This window comes from Notamacropus eugenii, chromosome 4 (genome assembly GCF_028372415.1).
Source record: "Notamacropus eugenii isolate mMacEug1 chromosome 4, mMacEug1.pri_v2, whole genome shotgun sequence".
Classification (NCBI taxonomy): Eukaryota; Metazoa; Chordata; class Mammalia; order Diprotodontia; family Macropodidae; genus Notamacropus; species Notamacropus eugenii.
The window spans coordinates 199,293,571-199,307,177 of NC_092875.1; the positions used below are offsets into that span (position 1 = coordinate 199,293,571).

General features: G+C 37.7%; 1 protein-coding gene across 6 annotated transcripts in view; it reads left to right on the forward strand.

Moving 5' to 3' along the window:
* The window catches only part of CARMIL1 (capping protein regulator and myosin 1 linker 1), a 396,768-nt gene that overhangs the window by 173,873 nt on the left and 209,288 nt on the right, over positions 1-13,607 (forward strand). For all 6 annotated transcript variants that reach the window (XM_072603992.1, XM_072603993.1, XM_072603997.1 and 3 more), the window contains exon 3: positions 11,923-11,973. In XM_072603992.1, the coding sequence (XP_072460093.1) occupies positions 11,923-11,973 (51 nt within the window). The remainder of the gene's footprint in view (positions 1-11,922; positions 11,974-13,607) is intronic.

Below are 13,607 nucleotides of genomic sequence, written 5' to 3' on the forward strand. Positions count from 1 at the left end.
TACAGATAAAGAAACTGAATCATTGAGGCTGTGATTTTCAACTAGTAAGTGCAAAATAATATCAAAGATAGGCAGCTTTATAGTTTTATTATTTACCAGTTGGTTAAAGAAGCACTCATTAACAAACTGGTACAAAATCATTTTATTTTATTTGAGTGTGGTTTCTATTTAATATTTTCTTCATTTACATAATTGTTAAAATATATCTTATTGGCTTCTCTGTGCTTTATTCTCTCTCTGATCTAACTCCCTCTAGGACTTTAGGTGAGTCCTTTAACCTCTGGGTCATAGTGTTTAGGTGAGTCATTTTACCCCTGAGCTATATTTATAAAATGACAAGAGTTCCTAAGATCTGGTCACATTGAAGAGTGAAGAACCATTTTGGGCAAGTCACTTTTTCAAAAAGTTACATTTATATGAAAGAACTACATGGTATAGATGGGGATTTTGACACAGTGGATAGAACGTTGCCCATGAAATCAGGAGGACCTGGGTGCAAATCATTCTTCACTTAATTATTGTTTGTGAAATGCTGGACAAGTTGCATCAGCTCTCTGAGCCATAGTATTTTCACCTTTAAAATGGAGATAATAATAATAATACCTACCTCAGAGTTTTATATTATATGTAAAATGTTTTGCAAACCTTAAGTGTTACATGCACATGAACTATTATTATAGAATCTCTTTATATTTTCTACAATTATAATAATAATAGCTCACACCTATGTAGTACTTTTAGGTCACACTTATGATCTATATGATCTAAACCTGGAAGGAATGCTATAGGGCCATCTAGCCCAACTCCATCATTTTATAGATGAAAAACTGGGACCCAAAGTGGTTAGTTAAGCAACTTGCCCATGAACATATGCAATAAGGATCAAGAATCTTTGGACTTAATCTCAAGGTCTGTGATTCAGAATCCAGAAATCTTCCTCCCAGGCCAAGTCGTCACTGCCTTGTTGTTGTTTGTGCATTTAATACTTAAGGTTTGTAAAACACTTCACTGGTGCTGACTTGTACACTTGTGTTTTCAGAAACCACTCAACAGCAATAAAAAAGTGAAGGTCAGACCATCTTGTTCTTTTCCCCACCCCTGGCCCCCTTTAGTAAATTTCAGTGGCTCCTTGTCTTCAAAACTAAGTATGAAATCATCTGTTTAACTTCATAGCCTGGTACCTTCTTAGCTTTCCAGTCTTCTTATAACACCTTATCTCCTTGATCTGGTGATGGCGACCTCCTTGCTGTACCTCATGGTATTATCTTGTTTTACAGATGAGGAAACTGAGGCTGAGTGGTTAAGTGATTTGCTCACTTTCACACAGCCACTAAGTGTCTGAATAGGCAGCACTGTGCAGTGCTTAGAGCTTGGTGGCATTGAAAACGCCAAAGTCATCCACTTAACCCTGGGCCACCTCTAGTCCTCTTGACTTTTGTCTTGCCACTGCCCTTTGATGACTCAAGAAGAGAAAGTAAGACTGATGACTTTGTGCAACTCTGCTTCATCTAAATCTAATTTATGTGAGAGTCAAAATATATCACCAAGTGATGTCATTTTGCTTGTCTTTGAAAACAAAGAATATGAACAATGACAACAATGTATAGAAGCTAACACAATTAAAAGACTGGAAGATAATTGTAAGGTCCTAGAAAGAGACATATATCCTAGGAAAAGGGGGGAGGGTTCAAAGGAACCCCCATAGGCTTCTTCCATTAGCACATTTATATGACTAGTTTTTCAGATTATCTGATTGTGATCAGAGAGAACCTTGTCATGAAGATCCAATGATTTTAGAGTAGGAAGAGACCTTGAAAACCATTGAAGCCACCACTCTTCTATTATTTTATTTTATTTTTAAGCATTTTTTCACTTTAATTATACTGAGAAATTATTGAAATCACCTGCTATATACTGTAGTTTTCTACTTCAAAGATTGTTCATTTAGTCTTGTCTGACTCTTTGTGTCCCTGTATTTTCTTTCTTCCTTCCTTTCTTCCTTTCTTCCTTCTTTTCTTTCTTTCTTTCTTTCTTTCTTTCTTTCTTTCTTTCTTTCTTTCTTTCTTTCTTTCTTTCTTCCTTTCTTCCTTCTTTTCTTTCTTTCTTTCTTTCTTTCTTTCTTTCTTTCTTTCTTTCTTTCTTTCTTTCTTTCTTTCTTTCTTCCTTTCTTCGCTCCTTCCTTCCTTCCTTCCTTCCTTCCTTCCTTCCTTCCTTCCTTCCTTCCTTCCTCCCTCCCTCCCTCCCTCCCTCCCTCCCTCCCTCCCTCTCTCCCTCCTTCTTTCCTTCCTCCCTCCCTCCTTCTTTCCTTCCTTACCTTCCTTCCTTCCTTTCTCTTTCCAGTTTCAACATTCACTTCCACAAAATTCTGAAGTTCAAATTTTCTCCATCTCTTCCTTCCCCCCACCCCAAGTCAGTGTGTATTTTGATTACCCGTTGTTCCAATCTGCCCTTCCTTCTGTTACTTCCCCCCTTCTCTTTCTCCTTCCTTTATATTTTCCTGTAGGGCAAGATAGATTTCTATACCCCATATCTTATTTTCTAGTTGCATGTAAAAACAATTTTTTTTAACATTCATTTTTAAAGCTTTGAGTTCCACATTCTCTCCTATCCCCACTCCCCATCCACCCTCATTGAGAAGGCAAACAATTCCGTATAGGTTATGTGTGTATAGTCATGCAAAACACTTCCATAAGTCATGTTGTGAAAGACTAACTATATATTTCCCTCTGTTCTGTCCGGTTCTCCATTTATACTATTCTCTCCTTCGACTTGTCTCTCTACCAAAGTGTTTGCTTCTGATTACCCCTTCCCCCAATCTGCCATTCCTTCTATTATCCCCCCTCTCTTTTCCCTTCCCCCCTGCTTTCCTGTAGGGTAAGATAAACTTCCATACCCAATTGAATGTGTATGTTATTTCCTCCTGAAGTCAAATCCAATGAAAGGAAGGCTAACTTATTTCCTCTCACCTTTCCCTTCTTCCCCTCCATTATAAAAGCTCTTTCTTGCATCTTTTATGTGAGATGATTTACTACATTCTACCTCTTCATTTCTCTTTCTCCTAGCACGTTCCTCTCAACCTTTAATTTTCTCTTTTAGATATCATCCCTTCATATTCAACTCTCTCAACACACTCTCTCTCTTTCTTTCTCTCTCTCTCTCTCTCTCTCTCTCTATATATATATATATATATATGTAATACATATTCCTTCCTATGTAATATGTATTCCTTCCAACTGCCCTAATACTGAGAAAGGTCTCATAAGTTAATACCATCTTTCCATGTAGGAAAGTAAACAATTCAACTTTAATAAGTCCCTTATGGTTTCTCTTAACTGTTAACCTTTTCATGCATCTCTTGGTTCTTATATTTGAAAGTCAAATTTTCTATTCAGTTCTTGTCTTTTCAGCAAGAATGCTTGGAAGTCCTCTATTTCATTGAAGTTCCATTTTTTTCCTCTGAAGTATGATACCCAGTTTTACTGGGTAGGGGATTCTTGGTTTTAATCCTATCTCCTTTGCCCTCTGGAATATCAGATATCAGAATATCAAGCCCTCCAGTCCCTTAGTGTAGAAGCTGTTAAATCTTGTGTTATCCTGATTGTATTTCCACAATACTTGAATTGTTTCTTTCTGAGTGCTTGTAATATTTTCTCCTTGACCTGGAAACTCTGGAATTTGACTACAACATGCCTAGGAGTTTTTCTTTGGGGATCTCATTCAGGAGGTGACTGGTGGATTCTTTCTACTTCTAGTTTCCCCTCTGGTTCTAGAAAGGCAGTTTTCCTTGAAAATTTCTTGAAAGATGATATCTAGGTTCTTATTTTGATCATGGCTTTTGGGTAGTAAAATAATTTTTAAATTATCTCTTTTGGATCTATTTTTCAGGTCAGTTGTTTCACCAGTGAGATACTTCACATTGTCTTCTATTAACTTTCATTTGCTCCATTCTGATTTTGAGGGAATTATTTTCTTCAATGACCTTTTGGACCTCTTTTTCCATATGACCCATTCTACATTTTAAGGCATTCTTCTCCTCTTTGACTTTTTGGACCTCTTTTGCCATTTGGATTAGTCTAATTTTAAAGCTATTATTTTCTTCAGCATTTTTGGGGGGTTCCTTTAGCAAGCTGTGGGCTCATTTTTCATGATTTTCTTGCATTACTCTCATTTCTCTTCTTAATTTTCCCTTTACTTCTCTTACTTGATTTTCAAAATCCTTTTTGAGCTCTTCCATGGCCTGTAATCACTTAATATTTTTCTTGGAGGTTTTGGATGCAGGAGCTTTGGCCTTGTTGTCTTCTTCTGGTTATATGTTTTGATCTTCCCTGTCACTAGTGACATAAGAAAATACCTCTTTGCTGAAAAAGTAAGACTCTATAGTCTGTTTCTTTTCCCTCATTTGCTCATTTTCCCAGCCAATTTCTTGACTTTTGAACTCTTTGTTACGTGAAGGGTTACGGAAGGGAAGCAGTCTCTGCTTTAGCAGTGGCTGCCACCGCCCTGGGGCTGGGGCTGGGCCAGGGCTGGAGCCTGACCAAATTCCCCTCTCAGCCAGATGAGAGACCCTTACTACTGACTTTCGGAACTGCCTTTGGCTTTTGTATGTTAAGAAGTTTGGAAACTGCAGCAGCTACCAGCTATTCATTCCTCTAAGGCCTGCTCCAGCTCCATCTGCAGTGGTGTGGCCCATGCTACACTGTGCTCTGTTCCAAGCACAGTGGTGATGGACACTTCCTGTCAATCTTCCAGATTATCTTGGACTGGCAATTTACTTCATTCTATCCTTCTGTGGTTTCTGCTACTCTTAAATTTATTTAAAGTCATTTTTACAGGTTTTTTGAGGGGTTTGGGGAGAGAGCTATAACAGATCCCTGCTTCTATGCTGCCATCTTGACTTTGGTCCTGCCCCCACCCCCACCCCCACCCCCACCCCCATGCTTTTGTTTTAGAGATGGGAAAACTGAGGCATAGAGAGATGAAGTGAATTGATCATATGGGTGGTAATAGTGCTGAAGGTTTGGTTTTGTTTTTTAATTCTAAATGCAGCCATCTTTTATTATATTAGACTGTTTTGGGAGATGAAGTATAAGAAATAGGGAGAGATAGAAGAGGAAGCAAAAAAGATGGCAGTGGCAAGCATCTGGAATGATTTAGGGATTGGTTTCTAAATAGGGGCAAAGAGGCCCAAGTGCTTTGGTCAGTAAAGAAGTAAAGGCAGGAGGAGAAAGCTTTCTGCCTGATTTCTGCTCCTTATTACTGAGTGAGAGCGCGAAATCCATATGTAGGTGTATGGAGACAGAATCCTGAGCAGGTACCTAATAGGGCTGTTTTAATTTTTTAGTGATTTGACTAAAATTCCATGATTTCACTGTTATATATTTACATACATACATACACACGCATAAAGATGGTGTGAGCATCTTCCTTTTTTTCTTAGAAAGATTAAGGTTTGGTCTGTGTTTTCTTTCGCAACATGGCTAATATGGAAATGTTTTGCATGACTGCACATGTATAATCCAGATCAAATTGCTTGCCTTCTCAAGAATGGAGAGGGGGAGGGAAGGACAGAATTTAGTCAGTTTTAAAGAACCAAGGTTAAAATTGTTTTTCCATGTTATTAAGAAAAAATAAGACAACAATAATGATAGTAAAGATAAGGGCTTGATAATGCAGGAGAGCCTCTAGTTGAAAAATCTGGAATATTTAATAATAAGAGAATAGAAGTGAGAGAAACTAGGGAGTGAGCGTAGAGTCTGACTTCATATCACATGGGTTGCATATTATATATATTTATTGCATATTTATACTCTTTCTTTCTCCTAGGTGTAATAGTTAATGAGCAGAAAAGACTTTGCATTGAACTGATCCAGAAGAAACTTCATTAGCTTGAATTTAGTCTCCCTATTCCTAATTTGAAAAGTTTAGGTTTGTAGTCCCTTCCAACTGGTCAGGCCCTAGCACCTTCATCAACCAGAGGAGGAGGCAAAATTATAAAGTAGACTGAACTTCTCTTTCAGATTTATCTTATCTCTCTTTTTAAAGATTTTTTTCCCCTTGACTTCTCTTATGTGTCCCCAAGGTGCCAAAAATATGCTGCCTTTTGATTGCCCCAAATTTCATACCCCATCTAGTTTTGCTCATCCTCAAAGTAGCCACACATTTAAGCAGTTTTCTCAAACCCAAAGTTAGGATACATGGTCTGACAGTGGACATATTCCTTTTGTGAGTCCTTACTAAATGACTAATTTCTTTGCTCGGTATCTATGTGGGAAAATCTAAAGGATGAGGGCCATATCCATACTTAAAAATTACGGACTTTCCCCAATACCAATAAAAATCTTCTCAAGTTTTTCCAGTTCCAAGATTTGATAAGTTACTGACCATCTACCCACTTGTTACATTTTTTAAAAAAAGGATCTTGTGAATGTAAATGAATTTAAAATTAATGAATGTTAGGGCAAAGATAGGTGCTTTTTAAGGAATGGACCTTTTCACAGGCTCTGCAGATCCATTTCACCTGCAGCACAGTCTGCCTAGGACTAAAAATATTTTTTTTTTTTTGAGTACAAGAAATTTAGAACAAGCTACTTTTTTGGAACGCAGAACATATTTTCCTACAGAATCAATGTCAGAAATACAGGCTGTGTTCCTTGGAGAGTCCACTAAAAGCTATTTGACCCTTAATGGAATTGAATTCTAGCATTCATGCCATAACGTAACCTCACTACAGTTTATAACAATGTCATTTCTATGTTGAGAGGAATCATGACACAGTGAAGTGCGCATCAGACACAGGATCCCCAGAGTCAGGTTTCTACATACGTCACATACTGACTGTGAGGCTCTGGGAAAGTTACTTTGTCTTTCAGTACTCAACCCTGTTTGCCTCAGTTTCCTTATCTTTAAAATGAGCTGGAGAAGGAAATGGCAAAACATCCTATAGTATCTTCGCCAAGAAAACCCCCAATACTGTCACAAAGTGTCAGACATGACTGAAAATCATTGCACAACTCTTGAAAGCTCCGAATGGCTATAATGGTTGAGAGTTTCCTTTTTCTAGCAGTTCTTTGTATTATTTTAGTAATATCATTATTATAGGGCTTTAAGGTTTGAAAAGCACTTTGTCTTTTTGTCTTATTTGATCCTCACAACAACCCTGTGAAGCAGGTCCCTATTTTGCAGATTAGGAAGCTTAAGCTGAAAGAGGTTAAGTGATTCAACATCTGTCAATTGAGTCATCGATCAAGACTGTATCCCCATTGTTTCTATAGGAAAACTTAAGCAACTTGGGACAACTTCCCCTCTTCATTTTCTGCAGGGCTCATAATAACTGAAGTAGAACTGGGGCGTCACAAGCTAGAATGACTTTCCTGGGGATAAGGTTAGCTCTTCAGTGGACAGCAGGGGTCTAGTTCTTCAAGTGGTGCTAGAAATGTAGGGCTTTGATTGGTGGTAATACAGGCTTATGGTGGTGTCATTCACAGTCGCTCTGCGATGTTGACCCTACTCCATGGTAGTTATCCTAGTTATTACTAGGCTTGAACACCTAGGGTGATGTCAGGAAGGGGAAAAGAGAAAGAAAGCTATTGTTTCAGGGGACTGTGTTTGTGGAGGGCAATGCTGCAAGGGAAGGCAATGGAGAGTTTCTGCAGCAATTTTAATGGGACAGTGAATTCCAAGACAATAGTTAATGGGTATTTCTGAGTTTGAGAATTTGTAATTTGGTGACACTCTTGTACATGGAATAATCCCAGGTAGGTGGCATGAGGCACATAACCACTCTTTTTACTTTTAAGCAATTAAACAACACACAGAACTCCACAAGTGTTTAGTTCAATTACTCCTTACTCCAAGGGCCTGAATACTGTATATTACAAAAGACTTTGTTGTCTTTATTTGTTGTGTCTAGAGTGTTTAAGGAGAGTGTGTGTGTGTGTGTGTGTGTGTGTGTGTGTGTGTGTGTATGTGTGAAAGATGGAGAAAGGGAAGGCATGAAAAGAAGAAGGGAGAGAGAGAGAGAGAGGAAGAGGGAGAGAGACAGAGAGATATTAGTGCATGTCTTAAAATAGCATCAGTTGAGAAGAGCTATGGTTTGGCACAGACTATCTTGAATACTTGATAGCAGAAATGTGCATATCTAGAAATAGGAGTGTCTTTTCTACATTTTAAATAATATCTATGGGTCAAGCATTTTGCAGGATACAATCCTTGCTAAGTTTCAGGTAGACAAAATGATTGTAAGTCTTATGTAATGATATACAAACTCTATGTGGTTATAATTTGAAAACAGATTGTTTTGGGAGGAACTGTGCCTTTTCTCTTTGCCCTTTGATCCTTTTCTCTAACAACTCAATTATTTAGTAAACATCATTTGAATTCGAAGTACTATACTCAGTGCTGTGAGTGTGAGCATGGGAGACAGTACAGTCCCAGCCTTCAAGAACATCAGTCTTCTGGGATACCAGACCCAAACACAAATAATCATGATAACCTGGAATAATGTAATAAGGGCATAGAAGAGATCTAGATGAATTGCTGTGAGAAAATTTGAAGAGGGGATTGATTTCCTTCATCTGGAAGAATCAGGAAAGCCTTAGTAAAGGGAATGATCTAGGTTTGAAGGAAGAATAAAATTTCAACAATCAGAGGGATAGTGGGTTTGCATTTCTGACAGAGCCTGGTTGTTAACTTTTGTGAATGTATAGAGTAGGGAGAATAGAGAATGAGATTGAGAAATAGTCTGCTTACATGGCTTGGAGAGATGAAAATCACCAACTCTTTTGCTTTTGGGGAGGTGGAGGATCATTAGATTAGGCCTTACTATTGGTTCTCTATAGATCCCTGGTATTGTCATTTTACCTGTTGATATGACCTAAGGCATATGGAGTCATGCCCTTCTACTGTACCCATAAGAACTTCCCAGCTTTTCCATCCTTCCATCCTTCTTTGATGTGTTGTCTCTCTCCTCCAATTATAGTAGATTTTCTTGAGAATAGGGACTGTTAGACTTTGTCTGTTTGTATGCCCAGAGCCTAGTTTGGCACAGGGTGAGTGCTTGATAAATGCTTGATTCATTAATTCATTCACTGTCAAGTTGCTGAAGATTTTTCAGAAGAAAAGTGATATGGTCAGTCTTTTGGCTAGTGTATGAGCTTCTTTATCATCTACACCTTGTCTTTAGTAATTTCCAACAGTAACTACATAGGATTTTCTACAGTATTGCTTTTAGATAAAATGTATATAAATCTCTGGAGGAAAAGTTACTTCAGCATGCTTTTGTGGAGCCACTGTGATATACAAGACTATAATAGGTAGGTTCTAAGGACACAGAAAATCAATTGATGGTCGCAAAACATTCAAGCTCATTAATTTTATGTATTCATGTATTATATATTACACAGATGCTTTGACTCCCACACATTTTTTAAATCTCATCTCTTTGGAGCTCTCTGGATCTTTCTAGTCATTCTATTGTGACATTGGGATGGCAATGAGATATTCCCAGAGCACTGTAGAATGTTATAAGGAGAGTGATTCAATGGGAGATTAGTAAGTTTAATTCCCTCAGACCTTAGTTTAGTGAAGCCTCGGAGAAGTTAAGTGATTTCACCCTAAAAGTTCAGGGCAGAGACATTTTTGTAACTTTTCTCTTCATTCTCAGTCCTGTGTTCTTTTCTTTTGTCTTATCAAGGCTGTTGCTTGTCAAGCAATCAGACAGCATTTTTTAAAGTACCTACTATGTGCTAGACTTTGTGCTAAATACTGGGAATACAAAAAAGATAGTTGTAAACTTACAATCTATTTCCCTTCTTGGCCTACAATGGGTTCAGGCACATGTTATTTCTCATGACCCCTCCATCTCAAAGGGGCTATCTCATTCAGTCAGCATAGGGATTCCCTCTGCAACATTTCTGGTGAGTGGTCATCTAGCCTTGCAGTGAAGAATTACACTGAGAGAGGACCTCATTGTCTTCTGAGTTGGCTCATTCTATTTTCAGATAGCTATAATCATTAGAAAGTTTTTGAAAATGAATTGAATCAAATGATTTTTCAAACTTCATTTTTATTCTGAAATTAACAAACACCAAATAAAAGAGATGTTTCCATATATACAAGAATGGAGAAGAAAGGATATTATACATAAAACTTCAGATCTCTATTGTATAACATGCACATTTCTTTTAAGTACATTAACTTCAACCTATAGCTTTCAAAGCTATGCTGCTTGTCTGTGCTTTTTTTTTTTTTTAAGGCTTCCTTCTGTTCTCTATATTTTAAAAAAAGTACCCAAATGATTCCTATTTTCCCCTCATTACTGTATCCTCATTTCCACTTGCCCTCCTACCCTCCCAGCAGCTAGGTGATACAGATAGTGTCCTTGACACACTGAATAGCCATGCAATCTGGAATAATTCACTCAATCTCCCATCCTGGGTGCTCTGAGGAATAAGTGAGAATATTTGTAAAAAACTTAGCAGAGTGCCTGACACATACAAAGTGCTTCTAAATGTTTGTTCCCTCCCTACACTTCCCTCCCTACACTTCCTTCCATTGGAGAAAAACATTCTGTGTAATAAATAGGCATAGGTAAGCAAAACAAAGCCCCATATTGACTGTGTCCTGAAATGTGTTTCATTCTGCATCTTGAGTACATTACCTCTCAGTCAGGAGGTCAGTATCATGCTTCATCATCAGATTATTGTACTAATTAGAGTTCTCAAGTTTTAGAAAGTTGTTTTTCTTTTTACTGTTGTTATTGTATCAATCATTTTCCTGGTTCTGCTCAGTTCACTCTAGCTCAGTTCCCATGGTGGAATAGAATTCCATTACATTTGTATAGTGTTTAGACATTCTCCACACACATATTTATTAAGCCCTGTGTGCTAGGTGTTGGCAGTATAATAACAAACGAAACTGCCCTCAAGGAATGTACATTGTAGTGGAGAGAAAGGTGGTCATGGAAAGTAACATGCACACAATAAGTTAAATACCAGGGAATTTGAGGAAAGAGGGAGGACTAAGAACTAGGGGGAATCATGAAAGGTTTCAGAGTAAATTTTACTCACATAACTTATTATTTCTGATTTTGTTTTCTGGCAGCTAGCAGAACAAGTCCAGTCCCTTTTTTTTTTTATTCAAATAATGGAAGAAAGCTATCAAAAAGGCTCTAAATCTTGTCATCCCCTGCTCCTTTAACAGACCACTGTAGGGTATGGTCTTGAGGCTCCTCACTGTCCTAGGTACCTTCTTTTATATATGCTGAGAACCAGCTAAATGGCATAATGGATAGAAAACTGGATTTGGATTCAGTAAGACCTGAGTTCAAATGTGACCTCAGACACTTACTACCTCTGTGACCCTGGGCAAATCACTTAACCTCTCTCTGCCTCAGTCTCCCTCCCTGGGTTGCTGTGAAGATCAAATGACATAATATTTGTAAAAGTCTTAGTACGGTGCCTGAATATAGTAGGCAGTTAATATTGCTTGTTCTCTCTCCCATAGTCTCTCTGTATGTATTCCATAGGTTCTAATCCAGCTGAATGTGTCACAGGCAATGACCATGTCCTTTTATCGTCAGTTCTGTGTAATGTAGCTAGCCTGCTTAAGGAACTAAGAGCAAATCTGAGGATTTGGGCACCCAGCAAAAGGAATATTAAAGGTTAGATTGAGGAATGAATTTCCAGTGAAAAGCCAGATTGATCATAAAGTTGTTAAGGGTAACTTCTATTATTAGTCAATGACTGGAAATGCTTAATTTAAGAATTATCAGTTTACTTTATGAAGAGTAAACATTTTGGGTCACCCAAAGGATGTCAGATCTGCAGTGGGTATACATTCAGATTACATTGAATCAGATATCTCTTTGTACCCTTAGATTTTTGGTGATGCTGTTCCTTACACTTGTCTTCTTCTCATTCATAGGTGCTTACATCATGTCGGGCCTTTCTTGTGACAGCTCGAATTCCCACCAAGGTAAGTAGTGTTTGTTCCTTAACCTTTGTCTCTCAGTGGTTAGTGAGTCAGTTTTGTTTTAGGGCTAGAATGCCTTAAGACTGTGATTGTTCGTCCTTTTCTTCAGAAAGAGTATCAAACACAATTGGAAAAGACTAGTTGTTCCAAATTATTTTACCCTTCTTGCTCACTTTTTTCCCCCCAGAAGAGGCCCCAGTGAAAATGGAGAGATATTTTTTGAGTCAAAGTTTCAGGATTTTGCTGCTGGTATCTATTTTATTCCTCTGCTATTTTCTTTCTTATTCTGACAGCTTTTTTCTCCCTGTACTCTCTTAACTAGCACATCTTTGATTTCTCATGCCTGATTCTTGCCTGGAGAAGGGCAACATATAAGATTATAAATGATAAGCTAGTAATTTGTTTCCTTTTTCTTTTTTATAATTAATTAATGTTTATTTTTCATATTCACTTTTTTAAAATGTCCATGCCTCCCAAAAATATTATAAATCAGTTACATTCCTTAAAAGAATTAAACCTTTTTTTCTAAAAATATTATAAATCAGTTACATTCCTTAAAAGAATTAAACCTTTTTTCTCCCCTGGGAATGCAATTCCTCAGGTTCTATACCATGCATCACTTAGAATCAATCAAAAATACAATATGCTTTAATTTTGACACAAAGACTCTTTGCATCTGCTGGATTAAAGTCAGGAGAATACTTTGATCTTTGATGCTTACTAACTATGTGACCACAGGCAAGTCACTGACCTTTCTGACTTGCCCAAGGTCACATAGCTAGTAAGTGTCTGATGCCTGATTTGAACTCACAGGTGAGTCTTCCTGATTCTAAGCCCAGGGTTCTACCCATTGTCCCTTATATGCATATATACCTGTTTCCTTATGGATTTGGAGAATTAGCAGCTTCTTATACTTGGTCTGGCTTAGAGTATCTCTCATCCATTTTCCTTCCAGTCTCATACCCAAATGTATTTAGAAATTGCTCCAAGGGAAGAAGTATTTATTCTCTCCATCCATCCCATTAAAAAAAAGGTTTATGTAAAGAGCAAACATATTTTGTTCTTGTGCAAGTGAAATCTGGATGAAGACCTATACATTTTAAAACTTTTCTGGATGGTTCAGGGTTCTGGAGAAGGCCAAGAGGAAAAGGATTAAGCATTAAGTGAAGAATTATGCCACAGGTGAAGAATCCATTACAGAAGCAGAATGTATGGATTTTAGAAAAGAGTTCAGTGGTCTTTTGAACTGCAGTTTTTTGAAAGATGTGTTCATATGAAGTAAAAATGTTACTGCCTCTTTGGAAGGTATATTACATATATATTTGCCTTGATCACACTTCGCTGACCCTGTTCTCTGTCTTGTTCCAGTTTTGCTGTCTCCCCAGGCCTTTCAGTGTGAAATGTCTTACAGACAGTCAGGCAATATCAGCTACAACATTTCCTTTCAAGCCACTTCAGTTGTCATGAATAAACTGTGGTGTCTTTTTCCCCCAAAGTGACTTATTCTCGTGTTTTCCCTGTGGGGTAGAGAGCTGTCCACATGCCATTGTCATCCCAGATTGATCAGTGGAGCTAGTGTCATTGACCTTCTTGGTTAGTAGCTATTATCAAGTATAACTGTTTTAACTAGGAAGACA